This window comes from Thalia democratica, chromosome 2 (genome assembly GCF_965202585.1).
Source record: "Thalia democratica chromosome 2, ktThaDemo2.hap1.1, whole genome shotgun sequence".
NCBI lineage: Eukaryota > Metazoa > Chordata > Thaliacea > Salpida > Salpidae > Thalia > Thalia democratica.
In genome coordinates this window covers 24,762,711-24,784,717 of record NC_139166.1, presented here as the reverse complement: position 1 = coordinate 24,784,717, position 22,007 = coordinate 24,762,711, and the positions used below count along the sequence as shown (strand labels likewise).

The 22,007-nt window shown below is 25.8% G+C and overlaps 2 protein-coding genes and 1 long non-coding RNA gene across 3 annotated transcripts; 2 read left to right on the top strand and 1 right to left on the bottom strand.

Annotated features, from left to right (window-relative positions):
• The first annotated feature begins 604 nt into the window (after nt 1-604).
• On the top strand, nt 605-12,602 carry LOC145830239 (uncharacterized). The gene is made up of 3 exons (XR_014369634.1): nt 605-702; nt 4,186-4,258; nt 12,067-12,602. It is a non-coding gene; the product is annotated as an uncharacterized LOC145830239 (long non-coding RNA).
• On the bottom strand, nt 9,826-12,341 carry LOC145830238 (uncharacterized). The gene is made up of 9 exons (XM_082938172.1): nt 12,273-12,341; nt 12,037-12,214; nt 11,430-11,748; nt 11,191-11,351; nt 10,930-11,131; nt 10,750-10,859; nt 10,467-10,653; nt 10,114-10,408; nt 9,826-10,056 (listed from the first exon to the last, which is right to left on the bottom strand). Exons 1-9 carry the CDS (start codon nt 12,306-12,308, stop codon nt 9,973-9,975), a joined length of 1,572 nt encoding a protein of 523 aa, XP_082794298.1. The 5' UTR covers nt 12,309-12,341; the 3' UTR covers nt 9,826-9,972.
• Nucleotides 12,603-18,307: 5,705 nt separating the features above from the next.
• On the top strand, nt 18,308-21,207 carry LOC145849937 (uncharacterized). Its single transcript, XM_082955058.1, has 10 exons — nt 18,308-18,388; nt 18,447-18,624; nt 19,035-19,353; nt 19,432-19,592; nt 19,653-19,854; nt 19,925-20,034; nt 20,130-20,316; nt 20,374-20,668; nt 20,726-21,025; nt 21,094-21,207. The coding sequence occupies exons 1-9, from the start codon at nt 18,353-18,355 to the stop codon at nt 21,023-21,025; spliced, it is 1,788 nt and encodes a 595-aa protein (XP_082811184.1). The 5' UTR covers nt 18,308-18,352; the 3' UTR covers nt 21,094-21,207.
• The last annotated feature ends 800 nt before the right edge of the window (nt 21,208-22,007 follow it).

Below are 22,007 nucleotides of genomic sequence, written 5' to 3'. Positions count from 1 at the left end.
TAAAGTTTTTTCTTAAACTCAGGTTAGTTTAATGTAGTAACTCAGACTGGCTTTTTTGCTTTAAAGAGTAAGTGCGTACCTATAAAGAAGATTAGTATACCTAATAGTAATAAAAGACCATTAATATTATTCTTTAATTTAACTTTTATTTTTTATTATATCCTTAAATTTGTTTTATATTTAAATGCAATTAAATATATTAGAGATGTAGATAGTTTATACAAAGTTATTACCTGCTTTTACTTAGTATATGGTTGCCACTTTACCTGGAAAAACCTAGAGTTTGACAATTTAGGCAAAAAAAACTGGAAAATCTGAAATTTTCAAATGTTTAGTAGTAATTTTTTTCAATTTGACTCAAAAAATATTTAATTTTTAAAGTAGCTTTACAGTATCTTTTCAATATTTTTATACTATTTAACACAGTTTCTTACCTTAAACTTAACTTTAAACTCAAAATAGACCCAAAAATGTGTACTTTTAAAACCCTGGAAAAAAATTGGAAAAAACGAGTGGCAACCTTGTAAAGTTACTTTTAAAAGCAACTTCTTAAAATAGTTTGTTTGTTAAATTCTATATTCATTATTATATTTAACTATTTCTAAAGCACTAAATAATTTTTACGTCTTAGCCTGGAAACTAAAGTATGAACTCAAAATCTAAATTGAGTAAGGATTCATAGAGAATGCTTGTATACAACAAGTTAGTTTAAATTTTTTTTTAAATATTTATAAGAGTTTTTTCAATATCTTATGCACTAACTTTTAGCAAACTGTCTGTAGAATAAAAAAACTAATCAGGATTTTCAATCTTGCATATTAGCTAAAACAAAGCGCATTAAAATAAACAATAAAAAACTTTTGCACACTTTAACTAATTGATTTAGTGAGCAGGGTTGCCTAAAAACCTGGAAAAACCTGAAATTTGAGAAATTTTGAAAAAATACCTGGAATTTTTAACAAATTTTACATGGTAAGTAGTAAAATTTCGATTTGACACAAAAAATAAATTTTAAAGATAAAAATTTTTTGTAATCATCAACATTTTTTTTATTGAAAAACTTATTATTAAAGCTTTAAGATATCTTTTCAATGTGGTTATAATATTTTTACCTTAAACTTAATTTTAAACAAAAAATATACCCTAAAGCTAGTAATTAGAAAAAATCTGGAAGAAATTTTGAAGACCTGAAGAAAATTTGCCAAAAATATTTGGCAACTTTGAGTGAAGAAGTTTAAAGGTTTTATGAAAATGTGTTTAAGCTTATAGGTAAACTTGCAGTATTTTTTACTATTGTTGTTGTAGTAGAGCTAAAATATGTATTATGATTTTTGTACATTATTAAACAGTTGATTTTTAACACAGTAGTGTAAATGCTCACTCTCACATAACAGTTTTCTTTCTAATGTTAAAAAGAAAAGAAATTGGCATAATTTTCTAAGCATCAAAAGTTTTAATGTTTCTAAATTAAACCACCTTTGTTTGTTTTAGTTTTACCATAAGTTGTTACAACACAACTTCTGGTAGTTTAAGTTCTATATCTTAGTTTTAACTTTAATTAGTTTGTAAAATGGTATTAAAATATCTGTCATTTATTTATTAAAAAACATTTTTTGACAAAAATAATGAAAAGGGTGTGCAGTGCATATGCATGAATGCAAATTGTGTAAGTTAAAAATGTATCATATAAGTATCAACAAATACTCATAAAAAAATAAATCATATTTTAGTTTTTTATTTAAAACAATCTTTGCATTAAAATATATTCAAGTAAAGCAGGGACGTAGCTTGGTAGGTTTCTGCAAATCTACAGAAACATATACTTATGTGCGAAAAAACTTGCTTTTATTTCAGCTTAAAAAGACTCTGCTGTCTTAGTTTTTAGTATTCATTTATGCTTAATTTTGCACTCCTGAGAGATAATTTTGACATATATGTACTCTTTAGCATTTTTAGTGTCGTAAAAAAATTGAACGAATTAAATTCATCCAAATTGTAACATTTAGGGCGTTAAAGCTTTATTTTGTCAAAAAGCTGCAATGCAAAATTGATTCTAAAGGAAGCTGTAGCTTAAAAAATCAAAATCATACATTTTTATGTTACAAAAATTTGCATAACTTGTTGTTACTATTGACTACGTTAAATGTTTGATTTTTAAAACAGTATAAGTGTTTTTGAGTTAAATGGTGATTTTTTTATACTTATTCTTAATGAAGGGTAGGACTTTTTAACTTTTTATGGGTAGTTTCAAGTATTGGGTACTTTTAATTTGCCTCAATTTTGCAAAAAAAAGTACCCAATGTTTTGATGATGTCATTAACTTTACTTTAGGTAGTTATTAAGGTTAAACTTTGTAAAAAAATAAATTTGCTGTCTAGGCCTATGATAAATTTACTTTGTTTATTTTTCTAAATATAAAAATAATTGTATCGGAAATAAAACAATACTAAACATTTCACTATGTTAACAAAATTAAGGAAATATAATTTTCAACCTTGATAATTTTTGAGTAAGTTACAATTTTAAATTCAACCACAAATTATGCTATTGACTTTGAAAATTTTTCTTTTATAGATTATTGATGACTTTAAGTTATCATATTTTATAAAAATGTCATTATTTTACATGTAGAAGTAGTTTAAAAATTACAGATTTTTTGATGATTTTTTTTAAATACTAGATTTTTTCAAATTTTTTAATTTCAAAAGTTCAAGGTTTTTCCAGTTTTTGTTTAAACTGTCAAGTTCCTGGATTCCAGGTGTTTTGGCAACCCTGCTCAAATTTTAAGGAAGTATTCCTTTCAATATTTAAAAGTTAGTAAAAGATGACAATTAAAACCTACTGTACTCTTCTTTTTTAATGTTTTATATCAAAAATTTGTTTTGGTATAAAAAATCTGTATAAAGATACTTGTAGTTTAGATTAAATTTCATAAAGTGACATCAACTTGTAATAAAAGTAATCTACACCCTCCCTGTACCCAATGTGGCTCCTAAAGTTTTTTTGAAACTTCTTTCAATTTTTAAAATTTAATATATTTTTTATGAATTCAAGTCTTATTTACTTTTCTAGACAAAATAAGTGATCAGAATTTCAAGTCATTCTAGGATTTTATATAACATTCCAAGACTCCCATAAGCATTTAGGTTTGATGGCCACCCTGTTAACTTTATTTCAAACTATAAAAAGGTAGCTTTTATTGAAGTACATAACTCATGTATAATTAGTTCAAATTTTTTTATGAATTAAATTCATCAATAAACTATAAAAGAAAAATTTCAAAAATATTTTTTTTTAATTTGTGTTTGAATTTAAAATTGTAACTTTATGTTATCAAAAAATATTTCTATAATTTTGTTAACATAGGGAAATGTTTAGTATTATTCTATTGTCTTATTTCAGATATGATTATTTTCATATTTTAAAAAATTAAAAAAGTGAATTTGTTATAGGCTTAAACAGCAATTTTGTTTTTTATACAAGTTTAAGCTTTAAAACTACCCAAAATAAAGTTAATGGCGTCATCAAAATGTTTGTACTTTTTTTTTTTGCAAATTTGCTGCAATTAAAAGTACCCAATAATTAAAACTACCTATAAAAATTCCTACGGTTTAATGAATGTTTTCTTGGTTTACACAAGTGGCAAGACATAAAGAGTCGTAGGGGGTGTAGAGCAAATTAAATTGCCTTGTATACAGTTATCACTTGTACCTCAACATTCCATTTTTGATGTACTAACATAACTGCATTTTTTCAGATTAAATTCAATAACATTAGAGGTAGTTTAAATTGCTGTGTTCCCGCTAGGACGTTATCACAAGTTATTTCAGATGTTTTAATTTTTGCAGATTCGTAACTTTTTTAAGCTAGCTACGTCCCTGAAGTAAAGTATTTAAAGTAAAGTTAAAAGAAACAAATGAAAATAGCTCATTATTTTATTCTGCCTATTTTTTATTTCAAAATATTTTTCTGTTGAAAAAACATAACACTTCATACAAATATTCCTAAATTTGATAACATTGAAAAAAAACTTATTAAAACTTATACATATAGCTAGTTTGTAATCAATTTTTAAACTTGCATACTTAAAGAAAAAAGTCTGGTGTTTTTGTAGTAGTAGTAGTTTGAAAAAATTAATAAAACATATCTTTATTAATATTCAAATTTGAAATTGTTTCAACTAAGGTTCCAAATGAACGTTCTTATTGTTGGAAGGAAGAATGAAAGCTGATAATGGAGATGATCCTGATACAAAATGGTAAGTTAAGTATGTTAAATATTGTCCAATAAATGCAGGATCAATTACCATCTAGTTATCCATTTTGCAGTTACCACTACTTAAATAACTATTGATTTTACACCTAAAGCTTAACCCATAACTTAAGGATAATTAAAGCTAATTTGTATTTATTCAAGCTATTTTTTTTCAGTTAGTAAGTAATCAGTTTGTTTGAGTCTGTTTCCAAACTGGACTTCTCATTCTAAACTACAACTTTTATACATATATTTTTTTATTAAATAAAACTTTAGACAAACAAAACCTTAGTAAGACAAACAACTTCAAAACTAAAAGTTTTACAAGTTGTTTATTTTAATAAAGTTACTTTTGAACAGTTATGAAGTTGTGTATACGTCCTCAAGTAAATTAATTTAAGAAAAAAATTTATTTTTGAACCATTTAAAAGTATTGCATAGTATTTTATTTATAATTTATCACATGCCTCACAGTCTTGTATTTTGAAAGATAGTTTTTTTTTATAATATTGCAAAGTTTTACTTTAAAGTAAAGACCTGATTAAAATACACAAAAATCCTACATATTTAAAAGTAAAAGTACACAACAATCCTACTATTGTGAACCATTTTCATTGGATCATTCTGATATAAAATGTATAGAGTTTCTGAAAAAATAAGACAAGTTGTTTAAAAAATCTAAATTTATGATTTTTTATAATTTGAATTTGTATAAATTTAATTTTTGAAAACTTAACTTTGCTTTAAGGGTATTAGTTATCTTAAAGGGGTAGGTGTCAAATATGCACAAAGGGAAACTTTTGCACAAAGGGTCACTTTCATAAAAAGAGACATTATTGCACAAAAACACTTTTTACGGTTTAAATTTTGCATGAGGGGTCACTTTTACACAGTTTTTTTTTCATTTTGTTTTTGTTTTTTTTATTAATTTTAATTTATTTTACTACTACTGTTACCCCTAACACTTACCCTTGGTTGGTAATTTTTTTTTTTTTTGTGTTTTTTTTATTAAAACTTTTTATTAGTTATTTTTTATTTTAACAATATTTTTTATTTTGTTTTCACTGTTACCGTTAAAGCTTACCTCGGTCCGTAGCTTATTTTTCTTCTTCTTTTTTGTTTTTTTATTAGTTTTCTTGGTTTTTTTATTACTCTATTTATTTTTTTTTTACTTTTGTGCAAAAATGAACCTTCATGCAAAAGTGACCCTGCGTGCAAAAGTGACTCCTTGTGCAAAATTGTCTTTGTGCATATTTGACCCTTTCCCATATTAAAGATATGTTGAAGGTATATATCTAAAAAAGCTTAAGGAAAACTTTTTTTTCTCAGGCTAAAGCAGAAAAAATATTTTTTTAAACAAAAATACAGAAACTTCAGTTCATAGAATCAAAGTTGTTTTTAAGATTTTGCTAGCAAAATTTTTAACCTTTTTTTTTTGAGAAAATTAGCTTTTTTATGATTTTTTTTTTAATTATCAAGTTTTCAAAGAACCCTTTTTTTGATAAATGACATATTTAGGAAAAGTGGTAAAAAGTATAGTTTCAAAAAATATTATATTTTTCGTGGCGTTATTGAAAGCAACTTTGACAAAAAATAATGAAGAATTTACAAATTTTTAACTGAAAAATAGCAAAAACTAGTTGAATTCAAATTTACAAACTTCTAAAATACTTAAACTAGAAACAATTATATAAACAAGATATCTTGTTCTATCTAACAATATTAATCTTTTGGTTTGATTTTCTAGTCAAAAAATAAAATTCAACTCTCTTTTTTTAGCCAACTGTGTGCCTGAAACTACTTCAATATGATTTTAAATAATTTCTTTTAATTTATTTAAATTGTTTCTTTGTTTTAATACAACCATTTCTCTCAACATTTAATACACACTTTTAAAAAGTTTGTTTTCGATGTTATAACTATATAGTTATTTGTTTCAACTAAAAAAGATTGCTCAATTTACTGAAATGTAAAGAGCTTGTTTAAATAGAGATGTGCAAATTAAATATTTTGTTTACAACCAGGTTTCCGTTACAAAAAATTGCGACCTCTTCAAGTTAAATAATTAACTATTTAATTAATGATTAATTTTAGTAAAATGAATAATTATTTTACTTGAAGAGGTCGCAATTTTTTGTCACCAAATTCTGGTTGTTAATAAAATATTTAATTTGCACATCTCCATTTATATTATAACTAAAAATAAGTAATCGATTAATTAATTATTAATAAATTTAAACCAATCTTAAATGTTTTTAAGTTTATTTTTTCATCATATTTTTCAATAATTCGTGCTAATAAAATAATCTATTTATGTAAGCTAGTACTCTAGAAGATATTTTAACTCGTTTTTAAGTATCAACAAAACTTTTAAAAAATTATACAAATATCAATTTATTTTTTCAATGTTTTCTTATTTAGTCTGCCATATCTTCCATGTGTTGTCTTTGTTTTCTGTTTTATAACAATCCTATGATCAAACCAGTTTAGCTGCGAGCATTATTATCATAAATTTTACGAAAATATCATTCCAAAAATATTAAGTTTGAAATATTAAAAAATTAAGGCCATAGGGTATCCAACATTTAAAAAAGGTTTAGCAATGACCCTTCATTAAAAACCTATATTATATAAAATACAAAGTAAATTTTATACGGCATTAAAGTGTTAATTTATTTTTAAGATACAGTCAGTTTTGAAAACAATATTACAATTTGAACATATGAGGAAGATCTTTTTAATTGTTAGTTGTCCTCCTAAAAATTTCCAAGAAATTCTTAAAACTTTTATTGAGAAAAGGTTCTGACCATAATAAGAAAAATCAGTATTGTAGGAATTTAAAAGTATAGTAGGAAATTAAAAAAAATTTCTCAAAAATATTACTTTTTAAGAAAAAAAAGTTTTCACAAAAGTTTAATATCGAAGTATGTGATCATTTATTAACAGATTAAGATTAAACAGAAATATTTTAAGAAAAATTGTTATAAAACTGTAGGAGAGATTTATTTTAATAAGATAGTCCTTTTTGGCATTTGAATTTGGCCCTAGCATAACAGCCTATTTTTTAAATCTGAAACACTAGTTTTAGTTTTTAAGATCCGCTAAAAAATACTACTAGTTAACACAAATATCTTTGAAATCAGATCAAAGATAAATGCCTACTAGTATTTAATTACTTTTGAAATATCAAAATCATAATTATATTTAAGTTATATATTTTTTTTCTTAACTGAAATAATTTTTTCTTAATATCGTTGATACTTTTTAATATCTAAATAAACTGACTACTAAAAGGGAAGCCATTACACATTGAATGTCCTTGAGCAGAAAATTTTAAAGAAAAAATAGTTGAAGATCCTTGAAACTTTGACTTAAATATACATTTTATCTGAATTTTTGACACATTTTTTTTGTTTTGTAATAAAAGAATCTTAAAGAAAAGTATTTGATTTAATATTCTAAACAAAACAAAAATATATTTTATCAAATATTTGTTCAAAAAAATTTAATTTTCAATTAAATATAAAACATAATTAGATGTAAATAATAGTTAATTTAAGATTGTTATTTGCAACTATAAACTTTAACAAAATAGTTATAAATATTTTTTTGATATGGATAATGAATTATTTTTACTGTAGTTTAAACCTGATAGGTATATAAAATTTATATAGTTTTGTGTTTAAAAGTTTAAGTAACCTGAATCAAAAAATGTTTTTGTATTATCTTGTGAACATGAAATGAACGTGAAAGTCACATGTGACGTTATTGTTTGTTATTTTTAAGTTAAAAAGTTTTGATCATATCACTTTAATCACCAGCCCACAAACTCTCAGTTAGAGATAAAAAACATAGTTCTGGTAGTTTTTGAATGTACTTGCCTAGTGTGTAAATATTTATACTGATTTACTGCACAGTGCACATATATTTTAAAAGGACCACTGCTTATAATTATAACAAACTTGTATGTTTTTTCGCATGCTTTAAAGTATTTTAATTGATAAGCAATCATAAACTTTGAAACTAAATGTTCTAAATACTTAATGTACATTTAATATATGCAATTGAAGTAGGACTATGCTTAACTCTGATGTCTAAATCAGATTTTATGTGAAATCAGTGCTGTGTTTTTATTAAACTTTTATAACCATCTCTTTGTGTAAAAATTATTTAAAATGATTACACAACTTTCCGATAAATATTATTAACAACTCTTTTCTAGGAATTAATATACAACTTTGAACTAACAAAACTATAAGTTTAATTTTATTCTTTATCTTTTTTATTAATTTAGTTTCAAATTATAATTTTCAAGTTATACAATTAAATGATCAATAGAAAAATTATCTATACCACTTTAGTACGATTTAAAATAGATAAAACACGATTAGATAAGTTTATACTTTTTTAAGCAAATAGTATAAATAGTATAAGTTAAAAAAAAAACAAACATTACTGCTTACATGACAAGTCAATTTCTTTAGAAATTCTTAAAAGGCCATATCTCAAAAAAAGTTATATAGTTGAAAAAATAAAATTGCTGTAGGTCTAGTTAATAAAATAACGATAGTAAAATAAACTGCACTATAATATTTATTATAAAAATATTTTAAAAATTACTGATAATTACTCTATTTAATACTTATTTATGCCATATCTCAAAAAGTGTTGAACATTTTGCAAAACAAAAAAACAATTGTTTGTAGGAAATTATTAAGGTTTAGAACACATCTTTTATTCTTTTCAAATAAATATATCTTTTTGATATATGTCCTTGTAATTTTTGTTATATAATTTGAGTTGTCTGAGTTTAAATAGTGGTGAACTCAACATTTCTTTAGTCTATTGAACTTTGATAAATTTAAGATTCTTTACAACTATTTTTAATGCTTTAAAGTTACTCTTCTCAGTCTTACAATAGATATTTTTAAGTACACAGAACAAGCATTGAAATGTATTAAAATTTATTATGTACTTATAAATTATGCTGTATAAAACAGATAAAATTCGGTTAAACAAATCAGCAATGATTAGTTGAAGTCATTTTTCAGCTTGATTTTCTATCTGAAATAATAGAGAAAGTTTATAGAAGTTAATGATTTAACAAACTTATCCTTAAAAATAAAGCACTGTAAACTAACTTCTTAACAAACATAGAATCTGCAACTTTCTACGCATGGAGCACAAAAGTTCCACTTGTAACTGAGTTTAAGAGATGAAGTGGTGACCTTAACACTGCATTTCAAACTGCATACATAATGTTCTTGCAATTTTGGTTCCCATTCGTTCCAGAAGTCGTCGAACTTTTTCAGAACGTCAAGTACTTTTTGGTCGATCATTTGTTTGTAAGCCTTCTTTTGTTCAACTTCTTCTTCTGGAAGATCTCCAAAAGTGCAATCGTAGAATTTTTCGAAAACTTGCATGTGACATTCAGCAAGCTAAGGATAAAATTGTTATAAAATATTTAAAGTAAAAGTTTTAAATGAGTTACTTACCCTGTTCAAGTGTTTCTCAAGTTTGGCACGTTGGGCAGTTCTTCTTTCGTCTAAACACTTTTTGTAGTTAACAACTTTTGTTTCTTTTGAAGCGACGCATTTGTTAAACTGTTCCTTAATTTTGCCAATGAAAGCGATTGATTTAGCTTCCCAGGCGTTAATTTTTTCAGTCACTCTATGTTGAATGCATTCAATTTGAGTAAGAAGGTATTTTTCTTGAGCTTCAATCCAGACATTCTTCTTCTGGAAGATCTCCAAAAGTGCAATCGTAGAATTTTTCGAAAACTTGCATGTGACATTCAGCAAGCTAAGGATAAAATTGTTATAAAATATTTAAAGTAAAAGTTTTAAATGAGTTACTTACCCTGTTCAAGTGTTTCTCAAGTTTGGCACGTTGGGCAGTTCTTCTTTCGTCTAAACACTTTTTGTAGTTAACAACTTTTGTTTCTTTTGAAGCGACGCATTTGTTAAACTGTTCCTTAATTTTGCCAATGAAAGCGATTGATTTAGCTTCCCAGGCGTTAATTTTTTCAGTCACTCTATGTTGAATGCATTCAATTTGAGTAAGAAGGTATTTTTCTTGAGCTTCAATCCAGACATTAGCTTGTTTTTGGAGTCTTTGACGGAAACAGTCGATTTCTTCTTGAGTTGGTTCAACTCTAAAAAATTTCAAAGTAATTTCTCATACAATAGCAAGTTTACTATTTTGTGACTTACCCGCAGTAGGTCATTGGAAGCATTTTTGAAACTTTTTCTTCGAGACATGTACTAGCTTGTGCTTTCCAATCAGCAACTTGTTTGTTCCATTCTGCAACCTTTTCAGCAAGTTCAGCTCTGTTTTCTTCAGCAGACTTTTTGATAGCATCGATGTGTGCTTGTTCATCAAATGATTGACATTTTTCAGCTGCAAAAAATTGTATAAAGTTAATATTTTTGAGTGAAATTTCGTATTCAAAGTGCAGAACTTATAACCTTTTTTACAAAATATAAACAAGCTTACCTTCAGTGCAAGTAGTTAAGCACTTGAAAGCGCAACCTTTCCAGTCGGCATTGAATGCACACATTCCAAAAAGCTTGTAGCTGCATTTTTCTGGGGTTGGGAATCTCACACTGTTAAAAATATAAAAAATAATAACGAGTTTTCATCGTTTTTAGTACTAAAAATCATGATTTAATTTACCATGATTTTGAGTAACTCTTTCTTGAGAATCCGTAGCATCCAGTGTTGAATGAACATTTGTAGTTGCATCTGTAGCTTTCTTTCATTTGAGCGACAGCTTTGTCTACTTTACTGTTAAAATCTCCAGTAAAAACAGCCATTTGAATGATGAGAGAACACTGCAATTTTTCTACAGCAGCATATGCGTTTCCATCGGTACCAGCTGTTTCAAACAAGCTTAGTTAGAAGAAAAATAAAATATTGTTTAATATAATTTTCTACCGTAAAGCTTCTTGAAGACTTTATCAGCCCACTCAACACGCTTAACAATAATATCTTCAAGTTTCTTTGCGTACAATTCTTTGATTTCTACGGCTTTAGTATCAATTTCAGCATTGTACTTTGTGATTCTGCTACTTCTTGATTCAAGGCAAGCTCTGAAACTGTAGATTTATTTGTTTAAAACTGTTTTTTAAGTTTAAAAGTATCTATCTTTTAGTAAAAAATTAGTAAACTTTTACCTAGCAATAAGTCTATCATGGAAGCACACAATCCTTGCAATAGCGTTGTTGACAGCAGTTTCGAAGTTTTCTTCAGCTTTTTGTCTTGAAACAAACAATTTTTCTTTGTATTCAGCAACTGCATTCTTATATTCATCACTTTCTTCATCGTAGCAGTTTTTAAGGTAAGTTTCAAAGGTAGCAAGGTATTCAGCTTGAGCGTTTTCGACATACTCGAGGAATGCATCTTTGTTGTTAAGCATTTCTGCTCTGATGTTTTCTCTGGCTTCAGCAAGTTTCAATTCATATTGAGCAATAAACTCGTCCAAGTTTTCAATTTCTATGAAAAGCTTCTTAATAAAAAGTTCTGACTTGTGTAAATTTTTGAAATTTGACTAATAAAAATCTTATCATTTTGAGCTCACAGATTTTAATTCAGTTTGATTAAATATTAAGATTTAAGTACTTAAACATATATGCTGAAGACAATAAAAGTTCTGTGAAAGTTAAAAAGTTTAATATATTTTGCAACATTTATTGTTAAAACTGAATTCAATTAAAAAAAGTAGTATAAAAATTTTACTTAATCATTTTTTTAGTTTGACTAAATTTAACAACTAATTCATACCAGCATCACATGAGCCTTCTTTGCTTACAGGGAACGGAACCAAGCAATCAGCATAATACTTTGAAGAACACCAAACGTTTTTGAAAGCAACTCGGTAGCAGTAGTAGCTTTGTGGTGGGAACACTTGTAAATTATGAGCACACCAATACTCATAAGATGGAACAGCAGCTTGTGCAGCCTGTGAAATTTATAAAGTTTTATAACTGAACTTAAAGCAGAAATAAAAAATTTCTTACAAAAATGCAAGCAAGAAACACGCAGACTAATTTCATTTTTTAACTTTGTTTAGTAAAAAACAAAATTTGATTTGATTTTCTAAATTCAACAGAGTTTATATACTATGTGTAAAAACAACAACCTTGTACAAAAAATAACAAGTTTTAATCATAATTACGTTAAAATAACAAATGATGTACTTGACTCTTCTATGATAATTCTTCATACTTGTACAATAAAACAAAGCTGAAAATTTTCTAACAATGTACGTAATTAATACTACATAGGACTATTGATTAGTTTGATAAATATTTATTCATTAATCATTGTGTTATATTTTTAAAAATTAAAAACACTGATTTCGAAAACAATATTGTTTTTATAAATTTTAACAACTAATTGTACTGTTAAATTGTATTAGCTATTAGGATACTAACATTTTTTGAAAGCTTACCAAATAATCTAAAATCGAAATGTAAAGTTTTTAGTGTTGTTTTCTCAAATCAAAAAAATTAAAAGTCTTTTATTATTTTACATTAAAAATTATATTATTAAGTGTTTTATTTCATGAAAATCTTGTAAAAAGTTCCATACTTTTCCAAAAACCAACTCTTTTTTGTCGGTCTTATTTGAAAATAGATTTGAAAGTTTGCAGAAACTTGTATTTTCAGTTCAAAAAATTGTTATAATAAAAGTGATTTATTTCAATATATAATATAAAAGTCAACAAAAAACAGAAGTTTCAATTGAAATAAAAGTTTTTAAGTTTTTTTATACTTGTTTGTAACCTTAAGTTTTTTTCAAGGTACTATATTTTTAAAAGGATAAAACTTATAGCAACATTTACTGTTTTGATTTAAAAATGTCTTAATTTGTAGTCAGATTATTTTCTAGAGTTTCAAGTTATCTGTTTTTTCAGTAACATTGTTATGTTTCTTAAATTCTGTACTTGTAAAATTTAACTTACACTTTAGTACATAAATAGTTATTTTTATTATATCTTATAAACAATTGTTATTAAAAAAATTGTATAGAAATATTTTTGGTCGTCATTTAATTTTATCAAAAAGGAAGAATATGTAAGTAGAAAAAACATACATTAAAGAAAACAAAAAAGACAGAATAAGACAAAAATTACCTACATCAAAAATTATTCAGCTTAATTTAACATAAAAATTGTTTTGATTGTAAGATTTTTTTGCCTATAAAATAATCTCAAGCATAAAAAGTTTTATTTTGTAGTTTAATTTTTGTAAAAATAGAGAAAATAGCAAAGGTTAAAATATACGTGCTTTCAAAAAACAGTTGTCTTTTTATCTATATTAAGCTATAAAACTTCATTTATTGAAAAAAAAATATATATACCCTTAGATTTAACTGAAACAATATAAACCATGAAAAGAAACAAAAAGAATAAGCGGTTTATTATTAAATTTTTTGAAACAGTGTTTAAAATTAAACTCTTTTTTTATCTGCTTATTTATTACATTCTTAAAGTATTTGGTGATAGTTTTGATAAAACTTTAATATTTGAAGCTCTACTAATCTCATATAAAGTGTACAGTATTTATTTTAAATATTGTTGTAAATATTGGAACGTTTATAATTTTATAAAACAAATATTTTGTATTTTCTAATCTGCTTTGCCTTTTCGAAGTTTAATTGGTATAAAAACGGAAAAAGATCTAAACTCTTGAGTAACATTTAAGAATTTTCTCAAAAATGCATCTATAAAGTAACAAAAAACAATGCTACTCATTTTTAAAAGTATTTAAATTCATATATTATAATGTGTTGAACTACACAAAAAGCGCTCAAAAACTTTGGTTCAAGGACTTAGTGTACGAGAAATTTTCGGTTATCGACTCTTACACTTCTTGGATACAGTTTAACGTCTTGCCCAGCACAATATATAGAAAAAAGAGACACACGAATGAATTATATATTTCTGAAACACTTGTAATGAATTTAGATATGACAATGTAATAAACTTTTACTAGTGGTTTTTAAAAGGAAAAAATAATAATCTGTAAACTACTATCTGTTATAATAAAGTGCTAAAAACATATTTTAGCTATGTTTAAGAATTTTTAATAAAGTTTACAGTGAAGGGCTACAAATCTATAACTATAACAAAAAATTCTATAATTTTTGTTTGATTTCAAAGGTTTTTAAGTTATATATAAAACACAAATAGTTATAGAGTAATAAAGACAAGATAGAATTTAAATAAAAGTTTTTTATTAATTTTTTGATAAAAACTAGCTTTTTGATGATATAGTTTTTATTAAAATTACTATTTATTATAGTTTATTGAAAGACCAAAAAAATATTTGGTAATAGGACCTGTTGCACAAAGAACCTGTTAATTATCGAGTTGCACACAACGGATACCGTTTAAAGTTTTGTCCAGTACAACTAATTCTAATTAGGAGTACTAATTAAACAATAAAAACTCAGTTACCATTTACAATTTTTATTTTTAAACTGGAATTGCTTGTTATCTTTATATTATTTTATATCTTAAATTTAAGGTTGAACAATAATAATTATCAACTTATATAAACACAAATAGACGAATTTACGAACATATATTTAAATATATTCTAAAAAAAAACAATGTTTCACCTTGTAGGGGACTTCAGTAATAAAACAAATTTAAGAAATTCTGTTTTAAACCACTTAACTTATAACTGAAAAGCTTCACAGAAAAATATTGTTTTGAAGGTAGAGTTTTTTTACAGTGAAAAATTCTACAAGCAATTAGTAGCAATAGACATCCTGTTAGCTCTAATCCTAGCTAATTAGTTGTAACATAAAAATAAAACTCCTAGTTACAAGCAAATAAAAAAAAAATACTAGGTATGTATATGATACATCCATAACAAGGAAAACAAAAATGAATGAAACAATTTCTACTCAGAAATAAGACACTATAGAAAGATCTATTGACAGCAAAACAGCTTTTTTAAACAGAAAATAAAGCAGTTATCAGAAAACAAGCAGATACAGGCTTGGTAACACCGTACAATAGTATCTCTCTTAAGTCTTTGAATATTTATTTGATGAACTTTTATTTTAACAAAGCGCTAACCATGTGCTCTAATTTCGTCGTCTTTCAAATAGAATTTTCAAAAACTATACTTTATTATAACACAATCAATGTCAACAAATATAAATAGAGTCTAAAAACAAGCTCCAAAGAGTTCTCAAAATCGTTAATTAAACATATAAACAAAACCAATAGATTACCACAAAAGTGAACTTGAAAAATTCTTTTACTTTACAGCAAGTTACGTTTGTAATTGCTCATTACGACTTCTAAAATGTATGTATAGCATCTATTATCTAAAAACAAAACACTGTAATCAAGCCAACATACAAAAAAAAAGCATCTGACTTCTCAAACATCAAAAGCAAACACTAGGAAATGCTTGAAATGTCGTTAATGAATACACTTACCATACAAATCGATCATCTTATATTTATATTGTAAAAAAAGCGCTCAAAAAATTGGTCCAAAGACCTGGTGCACAAAAAAAACCTTTCGGTTATCGAGTCATACACCAGGATACAGTTCAATGTCATGTCCAGGACAGTTATAGACTATAAAGACATTAAGACAAATTTATTACAGACCACTATGGAACAAACAAAATGAGCGTAATGTTTGATCATCTGTTTAATTGCACTCACTGCCAAAACTAATACATTCTACAAAATTTTAAAGTTGTTTTTGATGCAAAAAGAGTGAAGTCTACAGCCTCTCATCGATGACTGTCGAAGAACAGAGACCTAAGATAAGCATAATAAGACCTAAGATAAATAAAAGGGCAAAGGAACATTATTAACTATTTACTAATTTGCAAGTTTTTACATAATACTTTACTTAATGTTTTTACTTAAACAATGCCTAGTTTTTATAATATATTTATATTTTAATTGTGCACGTCGTTTTAATAAGAAAACTTTTTTCAAACTTTTAACTTATTATGTAACTTTATATTCATCTTTATCACTTGAAACACATGATTTTTTTTTTTCGAAAAGCTTTGAAATTAAAAAATAATGTATAAAGTTTGCAAGTGGTATCTAAATACTTATACCTTTATACAATTATACAATAACAACTATTAAAACTGTTTATTATGAAAAACTTTGATATAATGAAAACTGTTATCTTAAACTTCATATAATCAAAGTGAAAATAAATACTCGTAAGATACCTTAAAGGGTTTAGTTAAGTTCAGACTTATGAAAACTTAAATACACTAAAATATTAAAAAACCTTAAACAATAAAACTTTCTTAATTAAAACAAAGTTTAATTGTTCATTTCTTGATAAATTATTTTTTAGTTCTTTGTTAACTATAACTTTTTTACGCTAAAAAATAATTTTATGATTGTTGTTACTTTTACAGACAACGTTTTTTTAAACAAAGGTATATAATCTAATGCTGCCTTCGGAACTCATGTATCCATATGAATGACCAAAAATTATTTTTTTACATCAGATCCTCTGACCTTAGAATATCAATTTTTTGGTTGTGTTCAATAAACTCAGTTATATATTGCACTTGTTAGTTTCTAGTCGTCGAGCCATGACTATCAGAAAAACCTTGGAAAGCTGCATAAATATGAAAACAATTACTATAAATATAAAATAATAACTATTTTGTAGTATAACTGTAACCAAAAAGTCATTTATAAAGCACTGCAGTGTACAAAAAAGTTCAAACCAGTTGTAATTTTCAAAGTTTTTTGTATTACAAATTCGTTTTTTGTTTTTCACAAGCGGTTTTTAAGGTAAGAAGTATTTTGCGAACCGTACGTTGACTATCATAAGTCTTATAAGTTGGTGGACAATGTTTTAAAGTAGTTCGCTTATTTTCTTTAAAAAATTTTTCTGATCAAATCACCAAGTAAAAGGTATGTACTTATACATATTAGTTTGAAAGGGTTACTTTAAAGAGTTAAAAATAATAACTTTAAAAGTGTGGATACTAAATAAATTGAAATTTTAATCATACCCGCGTATCGGATACAAATTCTTATAACGAAAATTTGTGCTTTAAAAAATTTGTTTTCAATCTTCAATGCAGTCATTTCAATTGCGTAATGAAAAATATAGCTCTAACACAAACAATATTAGTTTAGATATGTTGAGTACATGTAGTCTATTTAGTCTAAACTTTTGAATTAATCTGGTTCAAATATAATTTAGCTATGAGATTAACTACAACATTAAAATATACTAATATATTTAGTTATGATGATCTTGTGTACATTTATATATAGATATCATGTTTGTTGAACTGATACAATTTATAAGATTATTCTTATATTAGTGTGCACGTAATTACGTGTGTTTATATATTTCTGCTCTTAAGAAGGTGATATAACAAAGAAATTAGTTAAAAAGCAAAGGATAAATTCTAAATAAAAAACTTCAACAAAAAAAGCTTACATCTCGGAATATTTTATAAAAATTCTCTAGAATTGTTAATTTATAAATAACTTTTAAAATTTACTTATCTTTACTTTTATTTAAAAAATAATAATTGAAGCCTAAATAGAACTAAAATGACAACAAATGTTTTTATGGTCGTACGTCTTTGATTGTTTAATTTTTAAAAATGAATACTATTAAAGTAATTCTAAGATTATTTTGATAAGCTATAGAAAATAATATCAATTAATTTGTATTAAATTTTTAACTAAAAAATTGGATAGGTTAGTTAAAACCAAAAGTATTTACTTGTGTGAGTTCATCAAAACAAATTTGTTTCCTGTGTTAGTGTTTTTGTTTTTTTAACTGATATAACACAATGATTAATGAGTTAACAACTTTTTAATTAATCATTAGTCCTATAAAGTGTCATTTACGTACATTGTTACAAAATTTCCTGCTTTGTTTTTATAGTACAGGTATGAAGAATTATCATAAAAGAGTCAAGTACATCATTTGTTATTTTAACGTAATTATGATTAAAACTTGTTTTTCTTTGTTCAAGGTTGTTGTTTTTACACATAGTATATAAACTCTGTTGAATTTAGAAAATCAAATCAAATTTTGTTTTTTACTAAACAAAGTTAAAAAATGAAATTAGTCTGCGTGTTTCTTGCTTGCATTTTTGTAAGAAATTTTTTATTTCTGCTTTAAGTTCAGTTATAAAACTTTATAAATTTCACAGGCTGCACAAGCTGCTGTTCCATCTTATGAGTATTGGTGTGCTCATAATTTACAAGTGTTCCCACCACAAAGCTACTACTGCTACCGAGTTGCTTTCAAAAACGTTTGGTGTTCTTCAAAGTATTATGCTGATTGCTTGGTTCAGTTCCCTGTAAGCAAAGAAGGCTCATGTGATGCTGGTATAAATTAATAGCATAATTTGATCAATCTTTTTAAATAATAAAGTAAAATTCTATAACTAAGCTTTTTTTAATACTAGTTTTAGTAAAATAGTTTGCAACAAAAAATAAAACTGAGTTTAACTTTTAATTCTTTATTTTTCTAGTGTTTTCCACAAATGATTTAAAAAACTTATAATTTAGTTTTTTGTTAAATAGTAGGAAAGTAAAATAAACGATAATTTGTAGAATTATTTGTCTAGTTTACAACTATAAAGAGCATTTTTATATAATAATATTTTTCCCGGTTTGGCTATTCAGTTATATTTTAAGTTTTATTAAAATGAAAACGAGATTAAATACACTCCTTTATTGTTAAGCCTTACTAATCATCATAATAAAATGTATTCTTAACAAAACACTTTTAACAGAAATCGAAAACTTGGATGAGTTTGTTGCTCAATATGAATTGAAACTTGCTGAAGCCAGAGAAAACATCAGAGCAGAAATGCTTAACAACAAAGATGCATTCCTCGAGTATGTCGAAAACGCTCAAGCTGAATACCTTGCTACCTTTGAAACTTACCTTAAAAACTGCTACGATGAAGAAAGTGATGAATATAAGAATGCAGTTGCTGAATACAAAGAAAAATTGTTTGTTTCAAGACAAAAAGCTGAAGAAAACTTCGAAACTGCTGTCAACAACGCTATTGCAAGGATTGTGTGCTTCCATGATAGACTTATTGCTAGGTAAAAGTTTACTAATTTTTTACTAAAAGATAGATACTTTTAAACTTAAAAAACAGTTTTAAACAAATAAATCTACAGTTTCAGAGCTTGCATTGAATCAAGAAGTAGCAGAATCACAAAGTACAATGCTGACATTGATGCTAAAGCCGTAGAAATCAAAGAAAAGTACGCAAAGAAGCTTGAAGATATTATTGTTAAGCGTGTTGAGTGGGCTGATAAAGTCTTTAAGAAGCTTTACGGTATAAAATTATATTAATTAGTATTTAAACTTACTTTACTAATTTTTTTTTTTTAAACAGCTGGTACTGATGGAAACGCAGATGCTGCTGTAGAAAAATTGCAGTGTTCTCTCATCATTCAAATGGCTGTTTTTACTGGAGATTTTAACGGTAAAGTAGACAAAGCTGTCGCTCAAATGAAAGAAAGCTACAGATGCAGCTACAAATGTTCATTTAACACTGGATGCTACGGATTTTCAAGAAAGAGTTACTCAAGATCATGGTAAATTAAATCATGATTTTTAGTACTAAAAACGATGAAAACTCGTTATTAATTTTTACATTTTTAACAGTGTAAGATTCCCAACTCCAGAAAAATGCAGCTACAAGCTTTTTGGAATGTGTGCATTCAATGCCGACTGGAAAGGTTGCGCTTTCAAGTGCTTAACTACTTGCACTGAAGGTGAGCTTTGTTTTAGTTTTTTTTTAGTATATGAATTTTGTAACTCTTTAGTATGCATACTTACTCGAAACTAATAATTTCATATATTTTTGTAGCTGAAAAATGTCAATCATTTGATGAACAATCACACATCGATGCTATCAATAAGTCGGCTGAAGAAAACAGAGCTGAACTTGCTGCAAAGGTTGCAGAATGGAACAAACAAGTTGCTGATTGGAAAGCACAAGCTAGTAAATGTCTCGAAGAAAAAGTTTCAAAAATGCTTCCAATGACCTACTGTGGGTAAGTCACAAAATAATTATCTTCTTATTGTAAGAAACTTACTTTGAAATGTTTTAGAGTTGAGCCAACTCAAGAAGAAATCGACTGTTTCCGTCAAAGACTCCAAAAACAAGCTAATGTCTGGATTGAAGCTCAGGAAAAATACCTCCTTACTCAAGTTGAGTGTATTGAACATAGAGTCACTGAAAAGATCAACGCCTGGGAAACTAAATCAATCGCTTTCATTGGCAAAATTAAGGAACAGTTTAACAAATGCGTCGCTTCAAAAGAAACAAAGGTTGTTAACTACAAAAAATGTTTGGATGAAAGAAGAACTGCCCAACGTGCCAAACTTGAGAAACACTTGAACAGAGTATGTAACTCATTTTAATAAAAAAAAGTTATAAATTTATTTAAAAATCATTTTTAGCTTGCTGAATGTCACATGCAAGTATTCGAAAAATTCTATGATTGCACTTTTGGAGATCTTCCAGAAGAAGAAGTTTGGGTTGAACAAAAGAAGGCTTACAAACAAATGATCGACCAAAAAGTACTTGACGTTCTGAAAAAGTTCGACGACTTCTGGAACGAATGGGAACCAAAATTGCAAGAACATTATGTATGCAGCTTGAAATGCAGTGTTAAGGTCACCACTCCATCTCTTAAACTCAGCTACAAGTGGAACTTTTGTGCTCCATGCGTAGAAAGTTGCAGATTCTATGTTTGTTAAGTAAGTTTACAATATTCAATTTTTTAGACTAATATGTTTAAATTTACTAATTTGTTTTTTTGTTTCAGGTAGAAAACAAAGCTGAAAAATGACTTCAACTAATTATTTTCATTTATTTAAGTGACTTTTTTCTGTTTTTTACAGCATAAATTTCAAGTACAAAATAAATTTTAATCATCTAATGAGTTGATTTTTGTATTTAAAATTTTACCAAGTTTCTTCTAAACACTTGCAAATTAGGAACAACTATAACTACAAAAGTATTTTTAATTATGTGAAGTACCCTAAGACTTAATACTATACTTGGTTAATTTGTTATACTTAAACCTATAAAACCCTTGGATAATATATAGACTTCACTTTCATTATTTTAATTTTTACAAAATATATAGAAAATCACATATATGAATGATTTTAGTGAGAAATATTCTACTCAAATGTTTAAAAGCGTGTACAGTACATACAAAACCTTAGCTAAAAAAACTATTCAATTATTTCTAAATCTGTTTTTTTAGTTTAGCTTAGATTTAGCAATACAACTATTTTTATGATTGTTTTATTATATTTTTACTGTTTAAGGTTTACCTATTATTTTAGTTCATTTAATCTTTTTAGATAACAAAGAAATACTTTCAATGAATTTGAACCTTTGTTTTTTAATTATAATTTTTCAGAAGTACTTAAGTTAGAATTTATTAATTTAAAACTTATTTCTAAACATATTATTTCAGTTCTGTTCAAAGTTTTTATCTATAAAACGAGCATCAGACTTTATATAATTAACTAATAATTACTTATAAAAGAACAGATATAATTTTTTCTAGCTTAAACATTATTATTTGACAAAGTTCATAACATTTACGAGATTAATCACCAAACATTATGAGTTTTGGTTGTACATTTAAGTTTTAATATAGTCTGTACAATAATTTATTGATGCGACACTACTTAAAATAATTGTAAAACTTTTTTCTGAACTAAG